The sequence below is a fragment of the Microcebus murinus genome, chromosome 4 (assembly GCF_040939455.1).
Source record: "Microcebus murinus isolate Inina chromosome 4, M.murinus_Inina_mat1.0, whole genome shotgun sequence".
NCBI classification, from domain to species: Eukaryota; Metazoa; Chordata; class Mammalia; order Primates; family Cheirogaleidae; genus Microcebus; species Microcebus murinus.
In genome coordinates, this window is record NC_134107.1 from 3,103,894 (window position 1) to 3,117,019 (window position 13,126).

The window sequence follows — 13,126 nt, forward strand, 5'->3', positions numbered from 1 at the left end:
CCAGCCACGGGGGGTCGGGACTGGGGGGGCTCAGGGCTGGGGTGGGGCTCGGCGCTGGGGGGGTGCTCGGGGCTGGGGGGTGTGCTCGGGGCTGGGGGGTACTCAGGGCTGGGAGGGGGGCTCGGGGCTGGGAGGGGGGCTCGGGGCTGGGGGGTACTCAGGGCTGGGAGGGGGGCTCGGGGCTGGGGGGGGGCTGGGGCTGGGAGGGGGGCTCGGCGCTGGGGGTTGCTCGGGGCTGGGAGAGGGGCTCGGGACTGGGAGGGGGGCTCGGCGCTGGGGGTTGCTTGGGGCTGGGAGGGTGGCTCGGGGCTGGGAGGAGGGCTCGGCGCTGGGGGTTGCTTGGGGCTGGGAGGGGGGCTCGGGGCTGGGATGGGGGCTCGGCGCTGGGGGTTGCTTGGGGCTGGTAGGGGGGCTCGGGGCTGGGAGGGGGGCTCGGCGCTGGGGGTTGCTCAGGGCTGGGAGAGGGGCTCGGCGCTGGGGGTTGCTTGGGGCTGGGAGGGGGGCTCGGCGCTGGGGGTTGCTTGGGGCTGGGAGGGTGGCTCGGGGCTGGGAGGGGGGCTCGGCGCTGGGGGGTGCTCGGGGCTGGGAGAGGGGCTCGGCGCTGGGGGGTGCTCGGGGCTGGGGGTGCTCGGCGCTGGGGGGTGCTCGGGGCTGGGAGGGGCGCTCGGGGCTGGGGGGGGCTCGGGGCTGGGGGGGGCTCCGTGCTGGGAGGGGGGCTCGGGGCTGGGGGGGCCCGGGGCTGGGGGTCCCGGGCTGGGGGGGTCTAGACGGAACTGCAGATGGGAGCCTGGGGGCACGGGAGGGAGGGTCCACCGAGGCAGGGGGCCGGCGCGCAGAGGCCTCTGCTGGCTGTGACTCGCCGCCCCGTCCCAGGCGGGGACTGCGCCACGCTCCTGAAGAACATGGGCCCGCTGCCGGTGGACATGGCCCGCATGTACTTCGCCGAGACGGTGCTGGCGCTCGAGTACCTGCACAACTACGGCATCGTGCACCGCGACCTCAAGCCCGACAAGTGAGCGGGGCGCGGGGAGGGCGGGGCCACGGGGAGGGCGGGACGCGGGGAGGGCCGGGCCGCGGGGAGGGCGGGGCCGTGGGGAGGGCGGGGCGTGGGGAGGGCGGGGCCGGGGAGGGCGGAGGGCGGGGCGTGGGGAGGGCGGGGCGCGGGGAGGGCGGGGCCGTGGGGAGGGCGGGGCGAGGGGAGGGCGGGGCCGCGGGGAGGGCGGGCCGCGGGGAGGGCCGGGCCGCGGGGAGGGCGGGGCCGTGGGGAGGGCGGGGCGTGGGGAGGGCGGGGCCGGGGAGGGCGGAGGGCGGGGCGAGGGGAGGGCGGGGCCACGGGGAGGGCGGGACGCGGGGAGGGCCGGGCCGCGGGGAGGGAGGGGCCGTGGGGAGGGCGGGGCGTGGGGAGGGCGGGGCCGGGGAGGGCGGAGGGCGGGGCGTGGGGAGGGCGGGGCGCGGGGAGGGCGGGGCCGTGGGGAGGGCGGGGCGAGGGGAGGGCGGGGCGAGGGGAGGGCGGGGCCGCGGCGGGCGGGGCGGGGCCCAGACAGGCGGGAAGGCAGGGGGTGTGCGCGTGCGCAACACCTCGTGCGTGCAGAGAGGCGAGGACAGCGGGCACTTGTTAGGCCTCTCCTCCACGCAGGAGGAGGCCATGCTGCCCGTCAAGGGGGAGGGATGTGCACTTAAGGTGCGCCGACTGTCTGCAGGGGGCGGCTGTGCACTCAGCTGCTCCTGCACGAGGGGAGAGAACGTGCACTTAGGAGGCGCCGGCTGTGTGCAGGGGGTAGCGTCACACACTCTGCGAGACCTTGCATGTGAAGGAAGTGACTGTGCACGTCTTGAGCACCTGCTGTGTGCCAGGGCAGGGAAGAAAAGGAAGAGAACATGTTGGCTGGGAGCCTTAGGGTGGATTGAGTAAGCACCTACTGCATGCCAGACCCTCCATGGGTGACTGGGGAGACACAGGGCTGTCTGCTTTGTTAACCCCCCTGTGATTTTCAAAGCACTCACCCCTGCATTTGACGGGCACCTGCTGTGTACAGAAGAGGGGGTTGCCCATTGATTGAGCGCCCCCTGGATACACGGCAGGGACCGCACGCTTCTCAGACGCCTGCCGTGTGCAGACATGAGCGCGAGCGTTAGGAGCCGTGCGTTGTGGTCGGGGCGTTTTGCAGTTTGCAAGTGGCTTAGAAAACGGACATGTATTTGGCCCCTGCTGCATACCTGGGCCTGTGCTGGGTCCTCCAAGGAACCCAGAGACAAGCATGAACAACTCCCCCCACATCGATGTTGGGTTTCTATGTCCCGGTCTTTCGGTCGGTGTGCATCTATCGGGCACCAGCTGTGTGCAAGGTGTGCAGACAGCTACTGTGCAGTGGCTGTGTGCCAGGCCCAGAGCGCTGGAGCCGGTTTATTCTGTGGTTAGCATGCATTGAGTGCCTACGGCGTGCGGGGCACCGGGGCGCTTTTCACCGAGGGAGGTGCGGAGACCTGTGACCCTCCGGCCTTTGGGGGGTCGTCTTGGGGTGGGGGGCCCAGGGACCAAGGACGGGGCCTTCTGAGTGTCCTGGGTCAGACCCCGAGGCTGCTCCTGCCTGTCCGGAGCGCAGGACACGGTGGTCTGCGCCCGGCCCCGGCCATTCGGCGAGGAACAGACGACCCCGGTGGCGGCTTGGAAAAAAGCATCTTTTTCCTTTTCACTTTGGGAAGTTTCAGATGCGCCCGAAAGTCAGGGGACAGGTGTGTGCGCTTGCTAGAGCCGCAGTGAGAAGGGCCACTCGCCGGGTGGCCCGAACAGCAGAAAGGCATTTTTTCACGGTTCTAGAAGCTCCGGGCACAAGACCCAGTCTGCAGGCCCACGGGAGGGGTGTGTGCCCGCCCCTCTCCTGGCCCCTGGTGGCTTGGCTGGCCCTGTCCCCCGCGCCCCTGGCCGCCCGCTCCCCGTCCCCCCCCATGTGCAGCAAATCCCAGGCATCGTGTCATTTTGTCTGCAAAAAAGGGAAAAAATTTTTTTTCAATAGATTTAGTCAGCGTTCAAGAAATAAATACTTTTTATTTTGTATTTATTTATTTATTTATTGAGACAGAGTCTCACTCTTGCCCAGGCTAGAGTGAGTGCCGTGGCGTCAGCCTCGCTCACAGCAACCTCAGACTCCTGGGCTCCAGCGATCCTCCTGCCTCAGCCTCCCGAGTAGCTGGGACCACAGGCATGCGCCACCATGCCCGGCTCATTTTTTGTATATGTTTTTAGTTGGCCAATTGATTTCTTTGTATGTTTAGTAGAGATGGGGTCTCGCTATTGCTCAGGCTGGTCTTGAACTCCTGACCTCAAACAATCCTCCCGCCTCGGCCTCCCAGAGTGCCAGGATCACAGGCGTGAGCCGCCGCGCCCGGCCCGGCTGAATGTTTTTTAGACAGTGGAAGCCCCGTAGAAGCCCAAGAAATATTGGTGGTGGTAGCAGTGGAAGGCCCCAGGCCTGCTACGGCGAAGGCCTGTGTTTGGAAGTTGCTGGCAGCTACACAAGCCTGTGCACACAGTCGTTGCTCAAGATGCATTGCTTTAAAAAAAAAATATGGTGGCTATGCATTTAGTTAAGTGCACAGAACTGTTTCTGTACACAGCTGAGGTAAGCAGCAGGTGCTAAATAAATGCTTCGTTAAACAATGGCTGTGCGTGGCGGATGCTCCAGGAATTCGTGTTTGTGCAGCAGGTGAACTCAGGAGGCGCACGGAAATGCGGCTTCAGAAAGCTGGCCGTGTGATTCTGTCGCACAGCCGGACACCTAGGGCAGGGGTCCTCAAACTTTTCAAACGGGGGGCCGGTTCTCCGCCCCTCAGAGCGCGGGGCAGTGCGGCGCACACTCCACACTTGCGCACGGCGGGCCTGGGTCTCGCTTTGTCACCCCAGGCTGGAGCGCAGTGGCCTCATCAGGGCTCGCTGCAGGCCTCCAACTCCTGGGCCCAAGCGATCCTCCTGCCTCGGCCTCCCGGGGTGCTCGGGTTACAGGCGTGAGCCGCAGCGCCTGTGCTTTCCGATCCCCTCCTGGGGTGGGGTCAGGCTGCCCTGGCCGGACCCCGGCCTGGCTCGGGGGGGGGGGGGGAGTCAAGGTCAGGGCGGCAGGAGCGGCCAGGTGCCCCCGCCACACACACACCTGGGCCCCCCGGCCCTGAGCGCGCCCTCCCCCCCCCCCGCCTGCCCACAGCCTGCTCATCACCTCGCTCGGCCACATCAAGCTGACCGACTTCGGCCTGTCCAAGATCGGCCTCATGAGCATGGCCACCAACCTGTACGAGGGCCACATCGAGAAGGACGCCCGGGAGTTTGTGGACAAGCAGGTGGGCGGCCCCGGGCGTGCAGAGGCCTGCACCCCCCGCGTGTGCGTGTGCGTGTGTGTGTGGGGGGTCTTTATAATCCCACCCAGCCCTTCCTCCCAGGCTGGCCCCGGCCTCCCCACCCCTCCCGGGGGTCTCTCCCCCCGGGCGGGGCGTTGGGGGGAGGGGCCGGCCTCAGTTTCCCCATGCCACCCGGTGCAGGTGTGTGGGACCCCGGAGTACATCGCCCCCGAGGTCATCTTCCGCCAGGGCTACGGCAAGCCGGTGGACTGGTGGGCCATGGGCGTCATCCTGTACGAGTTCCTGGTGGGCTGCGTGCCCTTCTTCGGGGACACGCCCGAGGAGCTGTTCGGGCAGGTGGTCAGCGGTGAGTCGCCGGCCCGGCCCTCGGGCCCCCCCCCCCCCCGGCCCCCTGCTTTGCTCTCCGGGCGGGGAGAGACGCGGCAGGAAGAGGGAGGCGGTCGGGTGCTGGGGGGAGAGCAGCGAGGGCGGCCGTGTTAACGGGGGCGTGGAGACCCCACTGAGGGCACAGGTGGGGTCTGGTATGTAGGCGCAGGTGGGGCCCAGGTGGGGGGCTCCCTCAGGACCCTGGGGCCCAGGGAACAGAGGGACGGGATAGGCCCTGACATGGACAAGTGTTCTACTTGGGGAGCTACATGGGAGGAGGGGGCTTGGAGCTGGGGTTTTGAAGGGTGCATAGGAGTTCACAAGGAATAGCACAAGACCTTGAGGGCACGGCAGATAGCTCGGTCCGGTGCTCACAGGGGTCACCGAGGCCGGGTAAGTCTCAGACCTGCAGGGACGGGGGGAGCCGCAGAGAGGGAGGCGGGAAGGTGCCCCGGGCAGAGGGCACAGCCGGGGTGGAGGCTGGGAGGTGGGAGCCTGGGCTATCCGGGGAGTGGACGAGGCCGGCGGGAGTGAGCGAGGGGAGGTGACGGAAGGTGCTGGAAAGGGCTTCCCCTGCCTCCTCACTCCCTCCCCTCGCTTTAGATGAGATCATGTGGCCAGAGGGAGACGAGGCCCTTCCAGCTGACGCCCAAGACCTCATCACCAGGCTGCTCCGGCAGAGCCCGATGGACCGACTGGGGACCGGTACGTAGGCATAGGTGGGGCCCAGCGGGGGGGGGGGGCTCCCTCAGGACCCCCGGGGCCCAGGGAAGAGAGGGCGGGATAGGCCCTGCCGCAGACAAGAGTTCTACCTGGGAAGCTACGTGGAGGAGGGGGCCTTGGAGCTGGGGTTCTGACGGATGCATAGGAGTTCACCAGGGATAGCACAAGACCTTGCTTGAGGGCACGGCCGATGGCTCCGTCCGGCGCTCACAGGGGCCACCGAGGCCGAGTAAGTCTGAGTAGTGACGGGGGAGCCCGCGGGAAGTCATCAAGGGCTGTGTCCAGAGGTCCTCCAAGGCCGGCCCTCCAGGTTTCTGGCCTCCTGGCAGATAGCTGAGGGACTGTTTGAGACTCACGCGGCCACGCGCTAGGCAGCCACCGGGGGTCACGTTGGTGTCCGAGGCGAGAGTAGGTGGGGGGCCGGGGTTGGGGACCAGCCACCTGCCGCCCGGTGGGGTGGAAGCGCGGGGGAAGGGCCGGGGAGGGAAGCGGCCGCCCGTGCCCCTGGGGCTCCTCCCCCCGTGGGGGGGCGCTGGGAGGCAGGGCGGCCGGGGCTCAGCCGGGCGTGTCCACAGGCGGCACCCACGAGGTGAAGCAGCACCCCTTCTTCCTGGCCCTGGACTGGGCGGGGCTCCTGCGGCACAAGGCGGAGTTCGTGCCCCAGCTGGAGGCCGAGGACGACACCAGCTACTTCGACAGTAAGCGGCCGCGGGCACGAGACAGAGACGGGCAGCGCGCGTGGGGGCCCCAGGGCGGAGGCGCCGTCTGGGAGCGTCCCGCGTCCCCAGCACTTCCGGGGATCGCGGGCAGGTCTGGCCGCTGTGGGTTCCAGAAGGGGAAACCGAGGCAGCGGATGTGGCAGACCCTCCCCTGATGCTGCGGGTGGCCCAGCCCTGACCAGGCACGCGCCCCGGACGGTCACCCGGGAGAGTCTGGGCCGCCCCCGAGATCAGCTTTTGGGGCAGGGTCCCGGCAGGGCTGGGGTCGCCGGGCTCCTGTGACCCCTGGTCCCCCCGGGGGTGAGGCCCGAGCGTTCTGGTGCCTCCCGCAGAGCTTGCCGCTCGCTGGAGGCCTTCCGTTTTGTTGTGTGTTTTTTTTTGTTTTTTGGAGACAGAGTCTCACTCTGTCACCCGGGCTAGAGTGAGTGCCGTGGCGTCAGCCTCGCTCACAGCAACCTCAGACTCCTGGGCTCCAGCGATCCTCCTGCCTCAGCCTCCACCAGAGTAGCTGGGACTACAGGCATGTGCCACTGTGCCCGGCTAATTTTTTCTATGTATATGTTTAGTTGGCCAATTAATTTCTTTCTATTGTGAGTAGAGACGGGGTCTCACTCTTGCTCAGGCTGGTCTCAAACTCCTGACCTCGAGCGATCCTAGCACCTCGGCCTCCCAGAGTGCCGGGATCGCAGGCGGGAGCCACCGCGCAGGGCCTGGAGGTCCTCTCTGAGCTTCTGTGTCCTTCCCCGTAAGAGGGGACATCCCTCACGATTGGGGCGCTGTCGCGCCTCACTCTGCGGCACCGGTTCAGGCATTCGCGGAGGCGCAGAGACCAGAACCGCCCGCGCCGCCAGACGGACGACACCGGCTGGCATTTATTCCCAGACACCTGCTCCGCCTGCCCCGTCCCTGCACACAGCAGGCTCCGCCCCGCCCCGGGGCCCTTGCGCGCCGCACCCGGGGCCACCTCGGGGCGTCGTGGGGGGACCCCCGCCGCACACACCTGTCCGTCCCGCAGCGCGCTCGGAACGCTACCGCCACCTGGGCTCCGAGGAGGACGAGACCAACGACGAGGAGTCGTCCACGGAGATCCCGCAGTTCTCGTCCTGCTCGCACCGCTTCAGCAAGGTGAGCCGCCGGCCCGCCACCTGCGCGCCCGGGACGGGCCTTGGCGCCCCGCGGGCCCGCGGCGCTCGGTTCCTGACCTGCGGTGCTCGGTTCCCCGCGCGCGGCGCTCGGTTCGCGGCTCTGTGCTCGGTTCCCGGCGCGCTGTGCTCGGTTCCCGGCGCGCGGTGCTCGGTGCTCGGTTCCCGGCGCGCGGTGCTCGGTTCCCGGCGCGCGGTGCTCGGTGCTCGGTTCCCGGCGCGCGGTGCTCGGTTCCCGGCGCGCGGTGCTCGGTGCTCGGTTCCCGGCGCGCTGTGCTCGGTTCCCGGCGCGCGGTGCTCGGTTCCCGGCGCGCGGTGCTCGGTTCCCGGCGCGCGGCGGCCAGCGCGTCCTTTCTTTTTATGGCCCAGCGACGCCCGGCCGCCCGCGTGTGCCGCTGCCTACCTCGCGTCCATCCTTGGTGGACGCCGAGGCGGCTCCCGTGGGCCTCAGTTTTGCGACCCGTACAACGGGCCCCAGGCGCGGCTCTCTCCGGGCGCGAGGACTCCAGCAAGCCATCCGCGCCTCGGCGCTCCGCCACCCCCGTTGCCACCGTGATTGATTTTTTTTTGGTCGCCTCCCAGGTCTACAGCAGCTCCGAGTTCCTGGCCGCCCAGCCCACTCCCACCTTCGCCGAAAGGAGCTTCAGCGAGGACCGGGAGGACGGCTGGGAGCGCAACGTGGAGGTGGACTACCGCCGCCGCCTGAGCGCCGACTTCCGGTGGGTGGGCCGGGGAGGGGCAGACAGGTCCCGCGTCCAAGCCTGCTGGGAGTTGGAGGCGAAGTTTGATGCTGAGGGAGCTTCCCAGTGGCCCAGTAGAAAAGGGCCGAACATAATTGGGCCAGGGTGCCTGGCCCCCCCTGACGACCCTCCTCCCTTTGGCTTTGCAGTCCTACCCGTGCCAGACACAAATCACCTGTGGCCCCATCACACCTCAAAGCACTTGCTTGCACTGTTCTCTCTGGCCGGGATGCCCCTTGCTAACGCACTCCTGTTCATCCTTCAAAGCCCAGACCCAACAGAAGCAATCAATGTCTGATAAGGGGATGGGTGCTGGAAGCTGAGTTTTTTTGTTTGTTTGTTTTTTGGGTTTTTTTTGAGACAGAGTCTCGCTCTGTTGCCCAGGCTAGAGTGAGTGCCGTGGCGTCAGCCTCGCTCACAGCAACCTCAGACTCCTGGGCTCAAGCGATCCTCCTGCCTCAGCCTCCCGAGTAGCTGGGACTACAGGCATGCGCCACCATGCCCGGCTAATTTATTTTTCTATATATATTAGTTGGCCAATTAATTTCTTTCTATTTATAGTAGAGACAGGGTCTCTCTCGCTCTTGCTCAGGCTGGTCTCGAACTCCTGACCTCGAGCGATCCTCCCGCCTCGGCCTCCCAGAGTGCTGGGATTAGGGAAGCTGAGGTTTCAAAGGTTGAACAGGAGGTCTCCGGGTAGACATAAGAGGATGGGGGCGCAAAGGGGACTCAGCCTGCGTTTGGAAATGGCCCCAGATTCCAGGCTGAGAGTCAGGGTGTGGCCATGAGAGGTGCCGGGCAGGTGTCACACGGGCTCACCCCCCTGCAGGCTGAGGCCCTGGACGCCCTCCGGTTCCTCCGGTCACTCATCTGTGTCCCAGCCTGAACGGGGCCCTAGCCCGTCCCTCCTGAACACCACCATCAGCATGGACACCATGCCCAAGTTTGCCTTCTCGTCGGAGGACGAAGGGGCGGGCCCCAAGAGGCCCGTCTTCATTCTGGGGGAGCCTGACCCGCCCCCAGCGGCCACCCCAGGGATGCCAAAGCCCTCCAGCCTTTCTGGTAAGCGGGGCCTGAAGTAAAAAAAGGATAGAGTCATGGGAAGTTTGTCAGAGAATGGGCTATTTGAGGTGGGTTTTCAGGGGTGAGTAGGAGTTCGCCATCACTAACTGAAGCTTAAAGATAGGAGAGGCCAGGGCCCCAGAGAGGCCTCAGCTCCCCTGGGGGAGCCCCTGCCTAGGGGTAACAACTCCAGCTTCATAGGGTCAGGATGGGACCCCCAGCTCCCAAGAGGGTAAGCCAGGGGTTCAGCTGGGTGTAGGGGAAGGCTTCCTGGAGGAGGAGACCGGAAGAGTGGAGCTTTGCAAGGAGAGCAATTTGGGAAGGGTGTGCAGGAAGAAAGAGGGAACTGCATGAACGGAGGCCAGGAGGCCAGGCTGTGCCCCGGCTGACTAGGCAGGAAGGGCCTTGGGGGGCGGGGTGGGGGCGCCTGCTGACCCCGCTGCCCCCCCCAGCCGACACGGCCGCGCTCAGCCACTCGCGCCTGCGCAGCAACAGCACGGGCGCCCGGCACTCCACGCCGCGGCCCCTGGACGCCGGCCGCGGCCGCCGCCTGGGGGGCCCGAGGGACCCCGCGCCCGAGAAGTCCAGGGCCGCGCCTGGCGGGGGCGGGGGCCGCGTGCCCAAGTCGGCCTCCGTCTCTGCCCTGTCCCTAATCATCACGGCAGGTAACGCGCCAGGCCCGGCCTGGGTTTGGGGTCTGGGTTTGGGGTCTGGGTTGGGGTCTGGGTTTGGGGTCTGGGTTTGGGGTCTGGGTTTGGGGTCTGGGTTGGGGTCTGGGTTTGGGGTCTGGGTTGGGGTCTGGGTTGGGGTCTGGGTTGGGGTCTGGGTTTGGGGTCTGGATCTGGGATCTGGGTTTGGGGTCTAGGTTTGGGGTCTGGGTTTGGGGTCTGGGTTGGGGTCTGGGTTTGGGGTCTGGATCTGGGGTCTGGGTTTGGGGTCTGGGTTTGGGGTCTGGGTTGGGGTCTGGGTTTGGGGTCTGGATCTGGGGTCTGGGTTTGGGGTCTAGGTTTGGGGTCTGGGTTTGGGGTCTGGGTTTGGGATCTGGGTTTGGGGTCTGGGTTTGGGGTCTGGGTTTGGGGTCTGGGTTTGGGGTCTGGGTTTGGGGTCTGGGTTTGGGATCTGGGTTTGGGGTCTGGGTTTGGGATCTGGGTTTGGGGTCTGGGTTGGGGTCTGGGTTTGGGATCTAGGTTTGGGGTCTGGGTTTGGGATCTGGGTTTGGGGTCTGGGTTTGGGGTCTGGGTTGGGATGTGGGTTGGGGTCTAGGTTTGGGGTCTGGATTTGGGGTCTGGGTTGGGGTCTGGGTTTGGGGTCTGGGTTTGGGATCTGGGTGGTTTGGGGTCTGGATTTGGGGTCTGGGTTGGGGTCTGGGTTTGGAGCCTGGGTTTGGGGTCTGGGTTTGGGGTCTGGATTTGGGGTCTGGGTTGGCGTCTGGGTTTGGAGCCTGGGTTGGGGTCTGGGTTTGGAGCCTGGGTTTGGGGTCTGGGTTTGGGGCCTGGGTTGGAGTCTGGGTTGGGATCTGGGTTTGGGGTCTGGGTTGGGGTCTGGGTTTGGGGCCAGCGTGGCCACCCCGGTGGGGGGACGGCACCCGGGGGCAGGGGGCGCCCTGCGAGGGAGTACGCCAGCCCCTCCCTGCCCCTTGCAGACGACGGCAGCGGCGGCCCCCTCATGAGCCCCCTGTCCCCGCGCTCGCTCTCCTCGAACCCGTCGTCGCGCGACTCCTCGCCCAGCCGCGACCCGTCCCCCGTGTGCGGCAGCCTGCGGCCCCCCATCGTCATCCACAGCTCGGGCAAGAAGTACGGCTTCAGCCTGCGCGCCATCCGCGTCTACATGGGCGACAGCGACGTCTACACGGTGCACCACGTCGTCTGGGTGAGCGGGGCGGAGCGGGCGCAGCAGGGACCTGGGTTCGAGTGCGGCTCTGCCCAGGCCCAAGTCCCTTCCTTCTCAGAGCCGCGTTTCGGCCCGGCTGGGGCCACGTGGTCCTGCTCGTGGTCGGGGAGGTCGGGTGAGAGACAGCGACCGACAGACAGACAGACAGACAGACAGAGACCCTGAGTGGACACTAAGCTCCCAGCTCCGTGCAGGGCACGATGGGCACCTGACCCCTAGCGCCAGGGTGCCAGTGCCCCCGCCAGGCCCGGCCCCTGCCCACTGCGCTCCCTAAACAGCCCCGAAGGTCAGGGAAACTGAGGCAGCAGTTTGCTGGGTGGCCCCGCAGCCGAGCTGGCCGGGCAGGGGTCCCGGATGCGGGCGGGCCTGGGACTCAGCGCGCCCCCGCCTGCACCTGCAGAGCGTGGAGGAGGGAAGCCCCGCGCAGGAGGCGGGCCTGCGCGCCGGCGACCTCATCACGCACATCAACGGCGAGTCGGTGCTGGGGCTGGTGCACATGGACGTGGTCGAGCTGCTGCTGAAGGTGGGCCCCGCCCCGGGTCCCGCGGCGGGGGGAGGGGCGCGTCCCCGGGGGTGGGGGGGTGGGTCCCCGCCGGCCCGCAGAGAAGGCGCACGGCGACCCGCGCTCCCTCCCGCCCGCCCGCAGAGCGGCAGCAAGATCTCGCTGCGGACCACGGCCCTGGAGAACACGTCCATCAAGGTGGGCCCCGCGCGCAAGAGCGTGGCCAAGGGCCGCATGGCGCGCAGGAGCAAGCGCAGCCGCCGGCGCGAGACCCAGGACCGGTGAGCGGTGGGGGCGCGGGGTGGGGCGGGGCTTGGCGAGATGGGGCGGAGCTTGGTAGGGGGCGGGGCTTGGCGGGACAAGGGGGAGTGGCTTGGCAAGACCCGAGCTGGGCTTTGGTAGGATGGGAGGGGTAGGGCGGGGCTTGGCAGGACAGGGATGGGGCGGGGCTTTACATGATGGGGCGGGGCTTGGTAGGGGCGGGGCTTAGCGAGATGCGGGGAGGGGCGGGGCTTGGTCGGGGGCAGGGCTTGGTGGGAGGAGGGCGGGCCTTGGCAGGACGTGTGAGGGGGGGCGGGGCTTAGCGAGACACCAGGGAGGGGTGGGGCAGGGCTTGACAGGACGGGGCGGAGCTTGGCAGAGGCAGGGCTTAGCGAGACATGGGGGCGGGGCTTGACAGGACGGGGCGGAGCTTGGCAGGGGCGGGGCTTAGCGAGACGTGGGGGCGGGGCTTGACAGGACGGGGCTTGGTAGGATGTGGGGAGGGGTGGGGCTTTGGTAGGGGGCAGGGCTTGGTGGGAGGAGGGCGGGCCTTGGCAGGACGGTGCGGGAGGGGGCGGGGCTTAGCGAGACACCAGGGAGGGGTGGGGTAGGGCTTGACAGGATGGGCGGAGCTTGGCAGGGGCGGGGCTTGGTAGGATGCAGGGAGGGGCGGGGCTTGGAGGGGCGGGGCTCTGGTAAGGGGCAGGGCTTGGTGGGAGGAGGGCAGGCCTTGGCAGGACGCATGAGAGGGGGCGGGGCTTAGCGCGACACCAGGGAGGGGTGGGGCAGGGCTTGACAGGATGGGGCGGAGCTTGGCAGAGGCGGGGCTTAGCGAGATATGGGGGGCGGGGCTTGACAGGACGGGGCTTGGTAGGATGTGGGGAGGGGTGGGGCTTTGGTAGGGGGCAGGGCTTGGTGGGAGGAGGGCGGGGCTCGGCGGGACGCACCGGGAGGGGTGGGGCGGGGCTTGGCGGGGCGGGGCTTGGCGGGGCGGGGCTTGGCGGGGCGGGGCGGGGCTTGGCGGGGAGGGGCGGGGCGGGGGCTGGGATCCGAATCCCCGCGGTTTTCTCCCCAGGCGGAAGTCGCTCTTCAAAAAGATCTCCAAGCAGTCGTCCGTGCTGCACACCAGCCGCAGCTTCTCCTCGGGGCTGCACCACTCGCTGTCGTCCAGCGAGAGCCTGCCCGGCTCGCCCACGCACAGCCTGTCCCCCAGCCCCACCACGCCCTGCCGCAGCCCAGCCCCCGACGCCCCCGCAGGTGGGTGCGCACCCGCCGGGCGCCCCGGGAGCCAGGGCTGGGGACGGGGAGGTGACCGCGAGGGCCTTCCCGGCCTCCTGGAGTCCGAAAGGCAACCGGGGCTGGTCAGAGGGAGGC

The 13,126-nt window shown here is 68.1% G+C and overlaps 1 protein-coding gene across 5 annotated transcripts in view; it reads left to right on the plus strand.

Moving 5' to 3' along the window:
• The window catches only part of MAST3 (microtubule associated serine/threonine kinase 3), a 38,868-nt gene that overhangs the window by 24,651 nt on the left and 1,091 nt on the right, over window positions 1–13,126 (plus strand). For all 5 annotated transcript variants that reach the window (XM_076001528.1, XM_076001524.1, XM_076001525.1 and 2 more), the window contains 13 exons: window positions 874–1,012; window positions 4,197–4,329; window positions 4,528–4,693; window positions 5,317–5,418; window positions 6,012–6,134; window positions 7,171–7,280; window positions 7,880–8,016; window positions 8,867–9,099; window positions 9,552–9,764; window positions 10,742–10,968; window positions 11,390–11,512; window positions 11,636–11,772; window positions 12,828–13,009. In XM_076001528.1, coding sequence (XP_075857643.1) covers window positions 874–1,012; window positions 4,197–4,329; window positions 4,528–4,693; window positions 5,317–5,418; window positions 6,012–6,134; window positions 7,171–7,280; window positions 7,880–8,016; window positions 8,867–9,099; window positions 9,552–9,764; window positions 10,742–10,968; window positions 11,390–11,512; window positions 11,636–11,772; window positions 12,828–13,009 — 2,025 coding nt within the window. The remainder of the gene's footprint in view (window positions 1–873; window positions 1,013–4,196; window positions 4,330–4,527; window positions 4,694–5,316; window positions 5,419–6,011; window positions 6,135–7,170; window positions 7,281–7,879; window positions 8,017–8,866; window positions 9,100–9,551; window positions 9,765–10,741; window positions 10,969–11,389; window positions 11,513–11,635; window positions 11,773–12,827; window positions 13,010–13,126) is intronic.